The 14,088-nt window shown below is 36.7% G+C and overlaps 1 protein-coding gene across 13 annotated transcripts in view; it reads right to left on the reverse strand.

The window, feature by feature from the left end:
* The window catches only part of CNOT6 (CCR4-NOT transcription complex subunit 6), a 65,807-nt gene that overhangs the window by 17,477 nt on the left and 34,242 nt on the right, over positions 1–14,088 (reverse strand). For all 13 annotated transcript variants that reach the window (XR_011525384.1, XM_070570042.1, XM_070570053.1 and 10 more), the window contains 2 exons: positions 4,521–4,707; positions 2,475–2,560 (listed from right to left, as the gene is read on the reverse strand). Coding sequence is in view for 12 of the 13 variants with exons in the window: in XM_070570042.1 (XP_070426143.1) it covers positions 2,475–2,560; positions 4,521–4,707 (273 nt within the window). In the remaining variant the exon portion in view is untranslated. The remainder of the gene's footprint in view (positions 1–2,474; positions 2,561–4,520; positions 4,708–14,088) is intronic.

A 14,088-nucleotide genomic window follows, 5' to 3' on the forward strand; every position in this document is an offset into this window, starting at 1 on the left:
GACATTTATCCTAGAGAATGAAGACTTATGTTCACATCATAAGCTATACACAGAATGTTCACAGCAGATTCACCTGTAATAGCCAAATATTGGAAACCACCCAGATGTCCTTCAATGCATGAATGGTTAAACAAACCATAATGCATCCATACCATGGAACACTACCCATCAACATAAAGGAACAAAAATGCAACAACATGGGTGAATCGCCAAAGAATTAACCTGAGTGAAAAAAATCAACCACAAAAGGTTACACACAGCATGACTATTTATATAATACCATTGAAATAACAAAAGTATGGAAATGGAGAACAGATCAGTGATTGTCAGAAGTTAAGGAGTGAGCTGGGGCAAGAAGAAAAGGTGTGGCTATAAAAGGGCAACATGAGGGATCCTTGGTGATGGAACTGTTGTGTATCTCGACTGTGGCAATGTCAAGATCCCGGTGATACTGCACTATAGTTCTGAAAGATGTTACCATTGTGGAAAAGTGAGTAAAGGGCACATGAATTGTTCTGTGTTACATCTTACAGGTTCATGTGAATCTCTAAGTATCTCAAAATAAAAAAAATTTAAAAAGTGAATGTGCATCTAAGATTACAGTCCTACCTTTCACTGTAGAACAATTTTGAAGAACAGGGAAAAATGTGAAAAAACAGTGAAGCATGCTAGCCCTATGCAATCAACTTTAAAGAAAATGATATGAACTGATTCATGAGGCGGAAATACTCTGGCTCTCTATGAATGGATGATGTTGCAAACGGACATGATTTCTGAACTAAGTGATACATTTTCCCTCTTCTAAGTAATTAACAGGTGCCATGAGAAAGCAATGATAGATGTTTTCAGAGAGCAAGGATTATGTAACTGCTTTAAGAAGAAGGTGGCACAACATTAAAGTCTAAGTTGCAAAGCTCAGGAAAATAACAGGATTCGTCCAAAAAAGGTGAAATCAGTGAAAAGACCATCATTACAGACAGCTGTGTAACAACGTCCAACAGGGTATCTGGGATAAACAAACATCTCTGTGAAACTATACTTCCAAGAAAGAAGCATAAAAGCCTAGATGTCAACAGTAAAGGATCTTCCCGAACTGGAAGAGCAAGGGATCATCAAAAACAAAGGTGCCATAAAGACTGCCCTACCCCTCCCAGGCTTACTTTCACAGGCTTTTATGCACATTAAATCAGTGTGAAAGTTTGTGACCAATGACCCTCCAACAAACTTCAAATAAAGTTCATGAATCCTTAGAGAAATGAATACAGACTAAGGTCTGTAAAATGTATACGGTGGATTACAAAACCTTGACCCAGAAGTACACAGCATCCAGCCTCTGGGATGGGGGGGGGACTAGAAGGGAAGCAAAGAGGGTCTTGTGCTATTAATGTTCTATTTCTTTTGCATTAAAAAACTGACAGAAAAGTTAAAAAAATATTAATTGTTAATTCTGATGGTCAGTATATGAATACACTTTGTTACATTTTCTATTTTTCTTTCAACAAAAACAGAAAAATAAAAAAAGTTAGGCTTATCATAGGGAAATGTAACAGAAGAAGCACCTACAAGCTCGCCTTTTCCTGACCTCTAGTTTAAGAAGCCTCAGCAAGGCCAGCCCACACAGAAAACACTTTCCAAAGAACCATTTATAAAGCTCATGTTTGCTGAATATGGTTTTACATACACTTGTAAATGTATTATTTATATTTTTCCATTAAACTCGTTTTTGCAAACAATACCATTACTTTTACATTAAATGGATTTATAGGAGTAAAAACCTCATTTTATAACTGTATTTTTAAGAAATAAGAGTGCAATCCTTGAAGACGTCATTATGTGACCTTTTTTAGGCATCAATTATAGAGTAAACTGGACACATCTGCAAGACTGGTGAAGAATCACGTAAGGTGATAAAACATTTATAAGTATTGACATATTATTAAAATAGGACTTTCAATTTCGCTAGTTTTAAAAAAATATTTCCCAACAGCTCTTACTGGATTAATTATGGCCCCAAATTCTAACATATTAATGAAGTCCTCATAAATCAAGTTTTTTTAAAAATGCTCAAATACTGATCTTTATTAGCAGGTCCAAATGGATCAAAACTTTCTACTTATCGTTTCCTGCACTTTGAGAGAGTCTCCATTTTTTGAGATTTGAATGTAAGAGAAAAAGCTGTTCACAGCATGATGAAATAAATAAAGTCTGACCTCAGATGTGTATCACCAGAACATAGAGATGACTGAAACAAAGGTTAGAAAAGCAAGGCTGGGCCAGGAGCAAAAACGAAAATGCAGACTACCAAACAGTCTGCAGGGAGACGAGAGCAAAAACCATTGGGATGTGGCTAAGAAATCAACGAAGTTTGGGGAAGAGTGAGCTTGCAAATCCCCCAGCAAAAGAATTCCCTCTTATGGCTTCCTTAGACTCAAAGACATACAAAACATAAGCAGCACAAATATGGGAAGTCATACCTTTCAGGCCTAAAGTCTGCAACTGAAACAGTTTTCCCAGCTCAAAAGGTAGAACTCGTAACAGGTTGTTATTTAAATGGAGTTCCCTGTTGATGTAAAAATTCCAGGAAGTCAGAAGACATATTAACCTTTAACTAACAGCTAAAATCAACAATATAGTTTCTGGGAATATAAGCTCCTAAGATTGACAAAATTTTATATTATGTTCCAATGTCTAGTGCAGTGCTTCTCAAACCATATGTGGTAAAAAACAAACATAATAAAAAACCCCCAAACTGCCACAGACCAATACATTTTTAAAATATAGGGAAAAAAATGAGTTACTAGGAAAACGATGTGAGAAAAAAAAGAGACCAGCAAAATATAAGCCCTAATTTTTGTAAGAGTATGAAGCAGTTACAAAATTACTCTGACACACTGTGCATCTCACCGTGCAGGCGGGTGGCACAGTGTGCACATGGCTGCAGCCCACAGACCACCCTGAGTGCGGTGCTGGTCTCCACAGGCACAGACTGCCTCACACACTTGGGAAAGCGGAAAGATAAAGCCACCTGACCCATGGGTTGTTAACAGAGAATTAAAATAAGCAGGTAACACCAACTCAAAAGAGCTTATGATAGCTGCACAACTGTTTATGATTAATATTTCTCCATTTCACTAAAGTTTCACTTTAGAATAAGCGGCAGCTATATTAACTACTGATGATTATTTTAATGATTTGTTTTGTACAGACAACTCCAGTATAAATATCAAAGGACTCTTCAGCATGGAAAAAACCAAAGACCCAACACTGAGATACTGGCAAGTTCCTATAATAAGTTTTATTTATCACTTTTTACATGTGAATGAGAACTATTTTTATAATCCTTGGTCCTTGAAATTTAAATGAACCTTGGTCACTACTGAATAAACCAGAGGTTTGGTGAGGCCATAAAGTGAACAAGAAAAACTAGTTCTCAATAACTGGTTCCTGTTTATTTCTAAATATATCATGTGGAAAAGGAGGTCCTTTAAGTAAATTTGGTTTAGGGGATTTAAGTAAATTTGGTGTAGGGGATTAAAAATGATCATAGTATATACTCAGTAATTAAACCTAAAAAAATGTCATAGGCTGAACTGGGAGCAACAGAGGTAAAGAAATTCTCAAGGTTCTTGTTCCTTCACACTCTGCGGCAAACAGTAGAAGGCAGGAGAAAAAGCCAGTGGAATCACAGGAAAAAGTCAGATAATATGAAATGGGGCAAGATTTTCCATTGAGATTAACATAATGGCTGGAAATCGGCTTTATTTTCAACTTGAGTGGAACCCATTTACCTTGTAAAACAGAGGTAATAAAAGAAACGGCAATTATCATTTTAAATACAGTATGTGCAGGTAGGTTGCTAGTGGTTTCACTCATTATCTCAAGTCTCTCATCACAGCCTGGCTGGTAAGCGTCACAGCAGCTCCACAGCTGAGGAGGCGCTCAGGGCAGTTGAGAAGCTTGCCCCAAATCACTGTTTGCAAATGGCAAAGTGGGGTTCCAACCTGCACTGTGTGTGACTCTGCAATATATAGTCCCCCAAATTCGATAACTAATTCTAGCTTCTTTCAAGTCCAAGCTTTATTACTATCATGCACACAAGCCCTGGAATGGCCAAAAAGGTTTCATTGATTGGCAGTGGTTTCCTGGATTGTGTTAAGGATGGACTGGTGCCCCAGAATTTAGTGGGGAAAAGCACAACTGTCTGTCATCAGTGAGTGCGGATGTGGGATAACACAAGTGCATTCTATTTGTTTACTTCCACTTTGTCCAAAAATCTTGGTTCAGGAATAAAGTATATTACACAAAATATAGCAATAAAACAAGTTTTAGGCAATGGATCTATTTGATTTATTATTTATTAGCTGACATTCAATTTTCCCAGAAAACTTTACGTAAAAGATGTATAGTTATGTTTACTTTTGCTCAAATACCATTAAATTGATAGTGCTGTTTCCTAATAAAATGAATGCTTATTTTGGTTCACGGGGTATATAGTTATGTACTAAGTTGAATCTGCATACCTGAGTGATACCATGTTTCCGAGTTCTGCCGGTAAACTCCGGATTTTATTAGAAGACAGGTCCAGATACACCAGATTGTGAAGCTTGGCAATGTCTGAAGGAATACGGGACAGGGAATTGTCACTCAGATGCAAAGCTGTCAGGTGAGTTAGTGACCACAAAGATGAGCTTAAGCTTCTTACTTTTCCTGTAAGAAAAGAAAAAACGGGGCAAGGATTATGTAGTGTTTACTACAATTTGGTCCCTGGATTAAATTATTACTCACTGAAACACCTAAATGTTATTTATCACACAAAAAATTGTATGGAAGGAGTTAACAGGAGAAATCTTACCTATTCTAGAACAATTCACTGCTACAATTAAGTTTATAAACTCTCCACTTAGCAGACCAAAAAATCCCATATAAGGCAATCGATCAATATTTAGATTGCATCCTTATTATAAGAGCACAATAGTTAAGACTATTCTTTAAAGTGGCCTCAGCTATGACATGAAAAGTGTGAGCAATTTACAGTAATGATAAATCTGTATTTCAAGATGATGGATTTGGATTTATGCAAAAAAAAAACCCATCTAATCCAGTATTTCAGAGGCTGTTTATATCTATACTACAGAAAACAAGAATCTTGCCTACAAACAAAAGGTAAACAAGATATTCTCAGCTTAGCAAACTTTTAAGACCAGAGCACCCAAGTGATAACTGCATCAAGAATCACGTAACTAAACAAAGCTATACTGTATAATTACGAGTAAAAACACTTGCCCAGAAACATTTCCGATATTAAGTCATAACTACATAATCAAGCAGCAGTAGACACAGGATTCAGTGACTGAGGAGAGAATCATGTCTTTCAATGCAATATTAAATCTGTACTTTGACAATTCTTGATAGATGCCAATCATTTCTATAATCCATCTAAGAACTTTTCCTATAATCTCTTTAATGGTCCAGGATCTAGTCTGAGAGAGAATGAAATAAACAGAGGTAATGAAAATAGACCAGTCTCTGAGAACTGATTTTCTATTGGCTCAAAAAGCAATCTTGAGACCTCCCCTTCTAATCAAGATGCAGTGACAGGGAACAAATTTACTATCCCAGCTGAACAACTACAAGACCAGACAATATACACGAATCAACAAATTCCAGAGATCAGACACCAGCCAGTGATAGCCCTCCCACGTGATCCCTGAAAGACGGGAACAAACAAGGCGCCCACAACATCTCAGCTTTCCTCCTGGACAACAGCAGGAGAGTGATCTCCCCCACTTCAGGAGACAGAGCAAAAGTCCAAGCAAGCCAGACGACTAGAATTTACAAAGGCAGAGTACCAGAGAGGAGAGAGATGAACAGAGAGGTCTGGGGGATCTGAGGAAAGGCCCCTCAAGTTTTCAACCGAGTATCAATCAGCATATGTGTGTGACAAATTACCTGAGCCAGAGGAAAAAAATATGCAAAAGGAGTAGAGGCAACAATTCCCAGGTTCACACACACTGAGGCCAACTGGTATTCCCAACTGCCAGAAAAATCTTGTAATTCACAGGGCATTGGCCTTAGCAGTCGTGCAAAATCTGCCCCAGACTAAAGACTGCTCTGGTCTCACCTAAGAAAGTTTAAGAGAAAGCCTTGAAAGAATCAAAGTGTTTCCAAGTAATTGAAGTGTATCCCAAAACAAAGCTCCACACTAGTTATAGGAATACAAATATACATCGCCCAGCAAGGTAAAGTTCACAAAATCTGGCTCCCAATAAAAAAATTACCAGGCATGCAAAAAAACCCAGGAAAATAACATCCATAATGAAGAGAAAAATCAATCAAAATCAGTCCAGAAGAGATAATGATAAAATTTGTAGAGAGACCTTAAAAGTTACTCTAACTGCATCCCTTCTGGTCAGACGCTAGAAGACTAAATATGTGAAGCAGAGATACAAGTCAGCATAGACACCACACTGAACTTCCAAAGTGGAACACCATGTCTAAAACAAAGCCACAGTAATCTTTCAACAACCCAAAACGAACAGAGAAACAGACTGAAAAAAACTACATCAGTGAACTCTTGGACAACTTTAAACAGCCTAATATATATGTAATTGGAGTTCCCAAAACAGGGATGTGTCGGGGACAGAAAAAAATACCTTAAGAAATAAAGGCAAGAGACAACTGGATATCCACGTGCAAAAGCTAAGTCGGACCCTTACCTCACACCTTATACAAAAATTAATGCAAAAACTCTTAGAAGAAAACATAGGCATAAATCTTCCTGACCTGGGATTAGGCAATAATTTGTTATATATGATACTAATAGTAGAAATAATGAAAAAGATACTGGATAAATTGTACTTCATCAAAACTAAAGCCTTTAGTGTTTCAAAGGACACCATCAATAAAATGAAAAAACAACCCACAGAACAAAAGAAACTATTTGCAAAGCATAAATCTGATAAGACACTCATATCCAGAAGATATAAAGAACTCTTAAAACTCAGTAAGAAAAAGACAAATAATCCAATTTAAAAATGAGTGATGATCTTCTCCAAAGAAGATATACAAATCACCAAAAAGCACATGAAAAGATCCTCAGTATCACCATGACGAAAACTATAAACGGGGAAATGCAGATCAAAACCACAATGATATACTACTCCATGCCCACTAGGATGACTATAATCAGACAGACGAGGGGCCCCAGCTGGCGCAGTGGTTAAGTTTGCTCACTCTGCTTCAGCAGCCCAGGGTTGGCCGGTTTGCATCCCAGTTACAGACCTACGCACCGTTCATCAAGCCATGCTGTGGCAGGCATCACACATATAAAGTAGAAGAAGATGGGCACGGATGTTAGCTCAGAGCTAATCTTCCTCAAAGAAAAACAGAGATGGTAAGAATTGGCAAGGTATGAAGAAACTGGAACCCTCATATGCTGCTAGTGGAAATGTGAAGTGACATAGCCACTTCGGATAACCGTATGACAATTCCTCAAAAAGGGTAAAGAAAGAGTTACCACATGAGCCAGCAATTCCTTCCTTGATACATAACACTATTGCACACTTCACAGATGACAGTATAGTGTAAACATAGCTTTTATATGCACTGGGAAACCAAAAAATTCACGTGACTCTCTTTATTACAGTACTTGCTTTATTGTGGTGGTCTGGAACCAAACCCACAGTATCTCTGAGGTATACCTGTGTATACCCAAAAGAAATGAAAACATGTCTACACAAAAACTTATACATGAATGTTCCTTGAAGAATTATTGTTAAGAGTCAAGTGGAAATGATCCAAATGTCCAACAACTGATTAATGGGTAAATAAAATGTGGTTTATTCATACAATAGAAGATTATATGAAGTACTGATACATGCTACAACATGGATGAACCTTAAAAACATTCTGCTAAATGAAAGAAGCCAGCGACCACATATTATATTATTCCATTTATAAGAATCGTCCCGGGGCCGCGCCGGGGCCAGCTGGTTAAGTTTGCACGCTCCGCTGCGGGGGCCCAGGGTTCGGATCTTGGGCACAGACATAGCACCGCTCATTAGGCCATGTTGAGGCGGCAATCCACATGCCACACCTAGAAGGACCCACAACCAAAATATACAATTATATACTGGGGGGATTTAGGGAGAAAAAAGCAGGGGGGAAAAAAAAAAAAGATTGGCAACAGTTGTTAGCTCAGGTGCCAATCTTTAAAAAAACAAAAAGAATTGTCCGGAATAGTAAAAAATCCTTTGAGGCAGAAAGAAGATTAATGGTCACCAAGGGCTAGCTGTTTGAGACGAAATTGGGAATGAGTGCTAACGTGTGCAGGGTTTCTTTTGGGGACAATGAAAATGTTCTCAAATTGATTGTGGTAGTAGGTGCAAACTCTGAATATATAAAAATCATTGAATGCGCACTTTAAGTGGGTGAATTGTGTGAATTATATCTCAAGCTGTTACCAAAAAATAAACCGAGGCAGAAAATCTTCCACATTTGATGAAAACTATAAACCGGCAGACACAAAATGCTCTGTGAACCCCCAAGCACACGAAAACTCCATAAAGGACAAAAAAGAAAACTACACGTCACATCTTAATCAAATGGCTTAAAACAAGTGATGAAGAGAAAATCTTAAAAGCGGTCAGAGGAAAAGTATTACATTTCACACAGAAAAACAAAGATAAAATGTCTGCAGACTTAGCTGTAAACAATGCAAGAGAGAAGACAGGGGAACAAAATCTTTAATGCACTGAAAGAAAAAAAATCCTGTCGATCTAGCAACTCAGCAAAAATATCTTTCAAAAATGAAGGCAAGTTTCAAGATGAAAAGAGCTATGGAGATGGATGGTAGTGAAGGTTGTGCACTATTACGAAAATGTTTAATAAAAATCTTCCCACAAAGAAAATTCTAGACCCACATGGGTTCATTGGTGAATACTACCAAACATTTAAGGAAGAACTAATATCAATTCTACACAAATTCATCCAGAAAACTGAAGACAAGAAGACACTCTCCCAACTCATTCTATGAGGCCAACATGACCCCAATACTAAAACCAGACAAAACTAGAACAAGAAAACTACAAACCAACATCCCTCATGAACATAAATGCAAAATTTTAACAAATCAAATCCAACAATCTATTAAAAGGGTACTTAATGAGCAAGTAAGATTTGTGGCAGGAAATTCAAGGTTTCTTGAACATTCAAAAGAAGAAAATCATTCAAAAATTTTTTCTGAGAAACATCTATAGATGCAGGAAAAGCATTTGACAAAAATCAACATCCATTCCTGATTTTTTTTTAAAAAACAAACCTTTCAGTAAGCCAAGAATAGAAGAGAACTCCTTCAGTCTTGATAAAGCGCACCTACAAAAAGCTTAGTGGTAAAGGAATGAACACTTTCCCCCTAAGATCACAAACAAAGCAAGAATGCCCACTCTCACCACTCCCATTCAACATTACACTGGAGGTTCTAGCTAATGTAATGAGATAAGAAAAATTAAAAGTTGGAAAGGTAGAAATAAAGCTATCTTTATTTGCAAATGGCACAATTATCTATGTAAAAATCCTATGGAATCTACAAAAATGCTACTAATAATTGAGTTCAGCAAGGTCATAAAAGATCATTATACAAAAATATCTATTTTATTTCTATATACTAGCAATGAACAGAAATTAAAATTTGAAAATGATAACATTTACAATAGCATCAAAATTACAAATCAGGAGCAAATTTGACAAAAAAATGCACAGGACCTGTGTACTAAAAACTACAAACTGCTGAAAGAAATTAAAGAAGTCTGAAATAAGTAAAGACAGATAGTATTAAGATGAAAATGTTAGATCTCCCCAAATTGGTTTAGAGTCAGTACAATCCCAATCAAAATGCCAGCAAGTGTGAAACTGGCAAGCTACTGCTAAAATTCATATGAAAATTAAAGGACTTAGGAAAGTCAAAACAACTTTGAAAAACAACAAAGCAGGAAGACTAACACTACCTGATCTCAGGACTTATTATATAAAGAACTCTCAAAACTCAATAATAAGAAAACAACCAATTTTCAAAACAGGTAAAAGATTTGAACAGGTACTTCACCAAAGAAGATATGGATAGCAAATAATCACATGAAAAGATGCTCAACATTGGCAGTTATTAAGATAATGCAAATTAAAACCATAATGAGATACTACACACCCAGAACAACGGCTAAAATCAAAAAGACTCGCCATGCTAAGTGTTGGTGAGGATGTGCATCAAAGACATCTAGTAGGAACGTAAAACGAGACCACTGCTTTACAAACAGTTTGTCAGTTTTGTAAAAAGTTAAACATACACCTATCATATGACCAATTCCATTTTTAGGTATTTGCCCAAGAGAAATAAAAGTTCACACAAAGATATGTCCACACAAAGACTTGTACATAAATGTTCATAGCAACTTTATTTGTAATAGCCAAATACTGGAAACCATCCAAATATGTTCATCAACAAGTGAATGAATAAACAAATGCTAGCATATTCAAATAATGGAATAATACTCAGTAATAAAAAGAATGAACTATTGAAAACCAAAAACATGGATGAATCTCAAAATAAACAAAAAGGATAGACAAAGGGGCTGGCCCCGTGCCGAGCGGTTAAGTTCACAGGCTCCGCTTCTGTGGCCCAGGGTGTTGCCGGTTCGGATCCTGGGCGTGGACATGGCTCCGCTCATCAAGTCATGCTCAGGCGACGTCCCACATGCCACAACTAGAAGGACACACAACTAAAAACATACAACTGTGTACCAGAGGACTTTGGGGAGAAAAAGGAAAAATAAAATCTTTAAAAAAAGACGACCAAAAAAAGTACATACTGTATGACTTCATTTACATAAAAATTCTTCAAAATGTAAACTAATTTATGGTTATAGAAAGCAGCAGAACAATGCTTGCCTGGGAATGGGGGAGAAAATAAAGAAATGAGGGAGGCAGGGAAGGAAGGATTAAAAATTAAGGGAATGATGAGTATGTTCATTCTTGAATGTGGTGATCATTTGAAAGATGTACACATAGGTCAAAATATATCGCATTTAATTTATAAATATGCCAATCATTACATGTCAATTATACACCAGCAAAGCTGTGTAATAAACTCTATCTTGATCTAAGAAGGTGCTTTTCCTTACTGTATAATTATCAGAGTAGAATCCGCAGCATATACTATTTGTAAAGCAAATTTTATTTACTTAATTTTCACTTCACAAAACTGAAACACACAGCTAAGATTCAATATGAATAAAGCACCTAAACTATAACAAACTATTGAGTGCCTACCACATTTTGCATGTGCTTCAGCCCTCTACACTCAAGATACTACTTAAGAAGAAAAGGTAAAAAGGCTTGAGAAATTCATTTTTATACGTCAAGTTAACAGTAAGGATACAAAATTCTCAAATAAGAAGGAAGCCAGAAAGGAAAGCAGAAAATCTGTGAAGGGAAGAAAAAACAATCAAGTATAAGGAGTTATGTATAAATGAATCAATCATGCCGGGGGTGGAGGGAGAATGGAAGGGAGGATTCAGACCTCTACCAGACACTGGAAAGAAAAATTCTGGAATAAATTTCTTAACACCAAAAACAGAAGAATAATGGATGAGAATATTTCTAAGCATAATTCAAATCCTAGAATTCAAAAATGAAAATACTGTCAGGTGTGAATTCATTAAAATTTCAAACCTCTATATGGTGGGGACACCAACATGTATGGCAGTCAAAGATGGAAGATCCATTAATTCATGTGACTTTCAGTGACTAGGATGCCTGTGTGGGGACAGAACGGTAAATAAGACAAAGTTCCCATCCTTAGAATTTTTTTATGTGAGCTCCACAATGAAAAAGTAAAACAATCAACAATAGGAAAATGAACAACAGATAAGAAAAGGTAAATCACTTAAGGGGAAAAAAAGGGTCATAAAAAATGTTCATTTCAGTAATGAAAGACATGCAAATTTAAACAATAAAATATTTCATTTCTACCTATACAAATAGCAAAATAAGAAGACTATTATCCAGTAGTGACAAAGCTAAGAGGAAAACAGACACGCTCTTTCATTATGGGAAAGATGCAACTATATTTTGAAATCAAGCTTCTAATAGTCACTAAAATTTTAAATTTGAATATCCTTTGCCCTATCACAAATCCACAATTAGTGATTTATCCTATGAAAAGACTGTTCAAGTATGCCAAGATATATATTGTTGGTAGTAGGGAAAAATTAGAAATAACGTAAATGATTATTAATAGGACATACTTAAATTACAGTGCATTCATACAGTGATATTCTACAGCCATTAAAGAGAATGCAAAAGAGTCTGATACACACTGATATGGAAAGATGTTCACAATAAAGGCAATAGAAAAAAAGCAAATTTCAAAATATTATAGTACTCCATTTTTGCAAAAAACAGAAAAATTAGTTTAAAAGAGCAACAGTTATAGAAGTAAAAGAATGTAACATACTGTGGAGAAATATAAATCTCTGTTGGTGGAACTATGCAATCCAAGAAATTAAGCTTCTTAATTTTCTGGAAGAGGACAATGAATGAAAAAGAGTCACCTTTTGAGATTCTGACATTTATTTACCTCTCCATAAAATTGTATATACTCATAAGCATCCCAAAAATTTGCATTCAATTTTAAACAGTTCAGTGACCTAAGAAAGGCTGGAATTATCCTGGCCTAGGCCAAGAGCCCTTTTTAAGAAGTAATTTCATTCTAAAGCACCCAGAATTCTTTACTGCTCAATCCCAGGAGCTGAAGGCATCGCATCTAATCTAATCTAATTCAATCTAATGGTGTTCCCTGAACCAAGGGGCGATCAGCAAACACTAAAGGGACGCGGTGCAATTAGCATGTCTACAAAGGAATCAAACAGCTACCTCCACATTTGCAGACTGAGAAAAAACAAGGAAGAAATCTTGACTGAATCTCTAAAACTGACATTTTAGAAGAGACAGGAATTACAGTTGATCTTCACTGTTGCTAGTTTCTGTATCTGTGAATTCACCTACTCCCTCACATTTATTTGTAACCCCAAAATCAATGCTCACAGTGCTTTCAGTCACTCACAAACACGCTCAGAGCAGCAATAAATCAGAGCCGCCCACAGCAGCTTCCAGCTGCCAAAGCCACTGTCCTCTTGTTCCATCTCTCATGATGTAACACATGTCTGTGTCACTATTTAGTGCCACAGTTTTTGCATTTTTGTGCTTTCTGTGGGTGATTTTGATGTTTAAGTGGCCACCAGTGTAGTGCTAAGTGCAAGGTGGTGATGTGCCTTAGAGAGAAAATCTGTGTGTTAGACAAGCTTCCTTGAGGCATGAGTCATAGTGCTGCTGGCCTGGAGTTCAATGTTAATGCGTCAACAATATATATTAAGTAAGGAGTCTTCAAACAGAAACACACATAAAACAAGCTTATGTATTGATCAGGTGATGAAAATCTTGTGATCAGAGGCTCACAGGAACCTAACCCTATATTTCCTCTGGGAGCAATGGTTCAGTATTCCTTACTTCATTCTTCAAGGTGACTACAGAGAATATGAGAATCAACTGTAATTGGAAAAGGCAGTAAATTGAATTTTCCCCCAGTCACAACTCCCAATGAAGTTAAAGACTAGGATTTTGGGCTCCCAGCAAGGGAAACTGAAACCTCACACAAAAAAGAGACTGTGTTGTGAGATGTGAAAATTGGATTAAGAGGAAGAAAAGAGACCAGATTAAATTACATAAAGGGCACTAAGGAGAACATTTGGCAGATCAAATACAACAATTATGCTTAATTTAAAAACAGTAAGGTTGACAGGGATGGAAACGTATTCAGCACACCAAAGCATGTGAGCTAACCAACAGAAGTTTCAGCCCATAAAGGAAAACGCAACTGAAAAGCACACACCACTGAACCTCAGTGGGAAGTGATTCACGTCCAAACAGCAGCGGAACAATGCAGCTTGTTCAAAGGAAACAGACCTAATTTAAGTGAAAGATTAGACCTCAAGGTAAAAAGCCTAGAACCTAAGAACGCAAAGACTAAGACAAGTG

The sequence above is a fragment of the Equus przewalskii genome, chromosome 13, assembly GCF_037783145.1.
Source record: "Equus przewalskii isolate Varuska chromosome 13, EquPr2, whole genome shotgun sequence".
Lineage (NCBI taxonomy): Eukaryota > Metazoa > Chordata > Mammalia > Perissodactyla > Equidae > Equus > Equus przewalskii.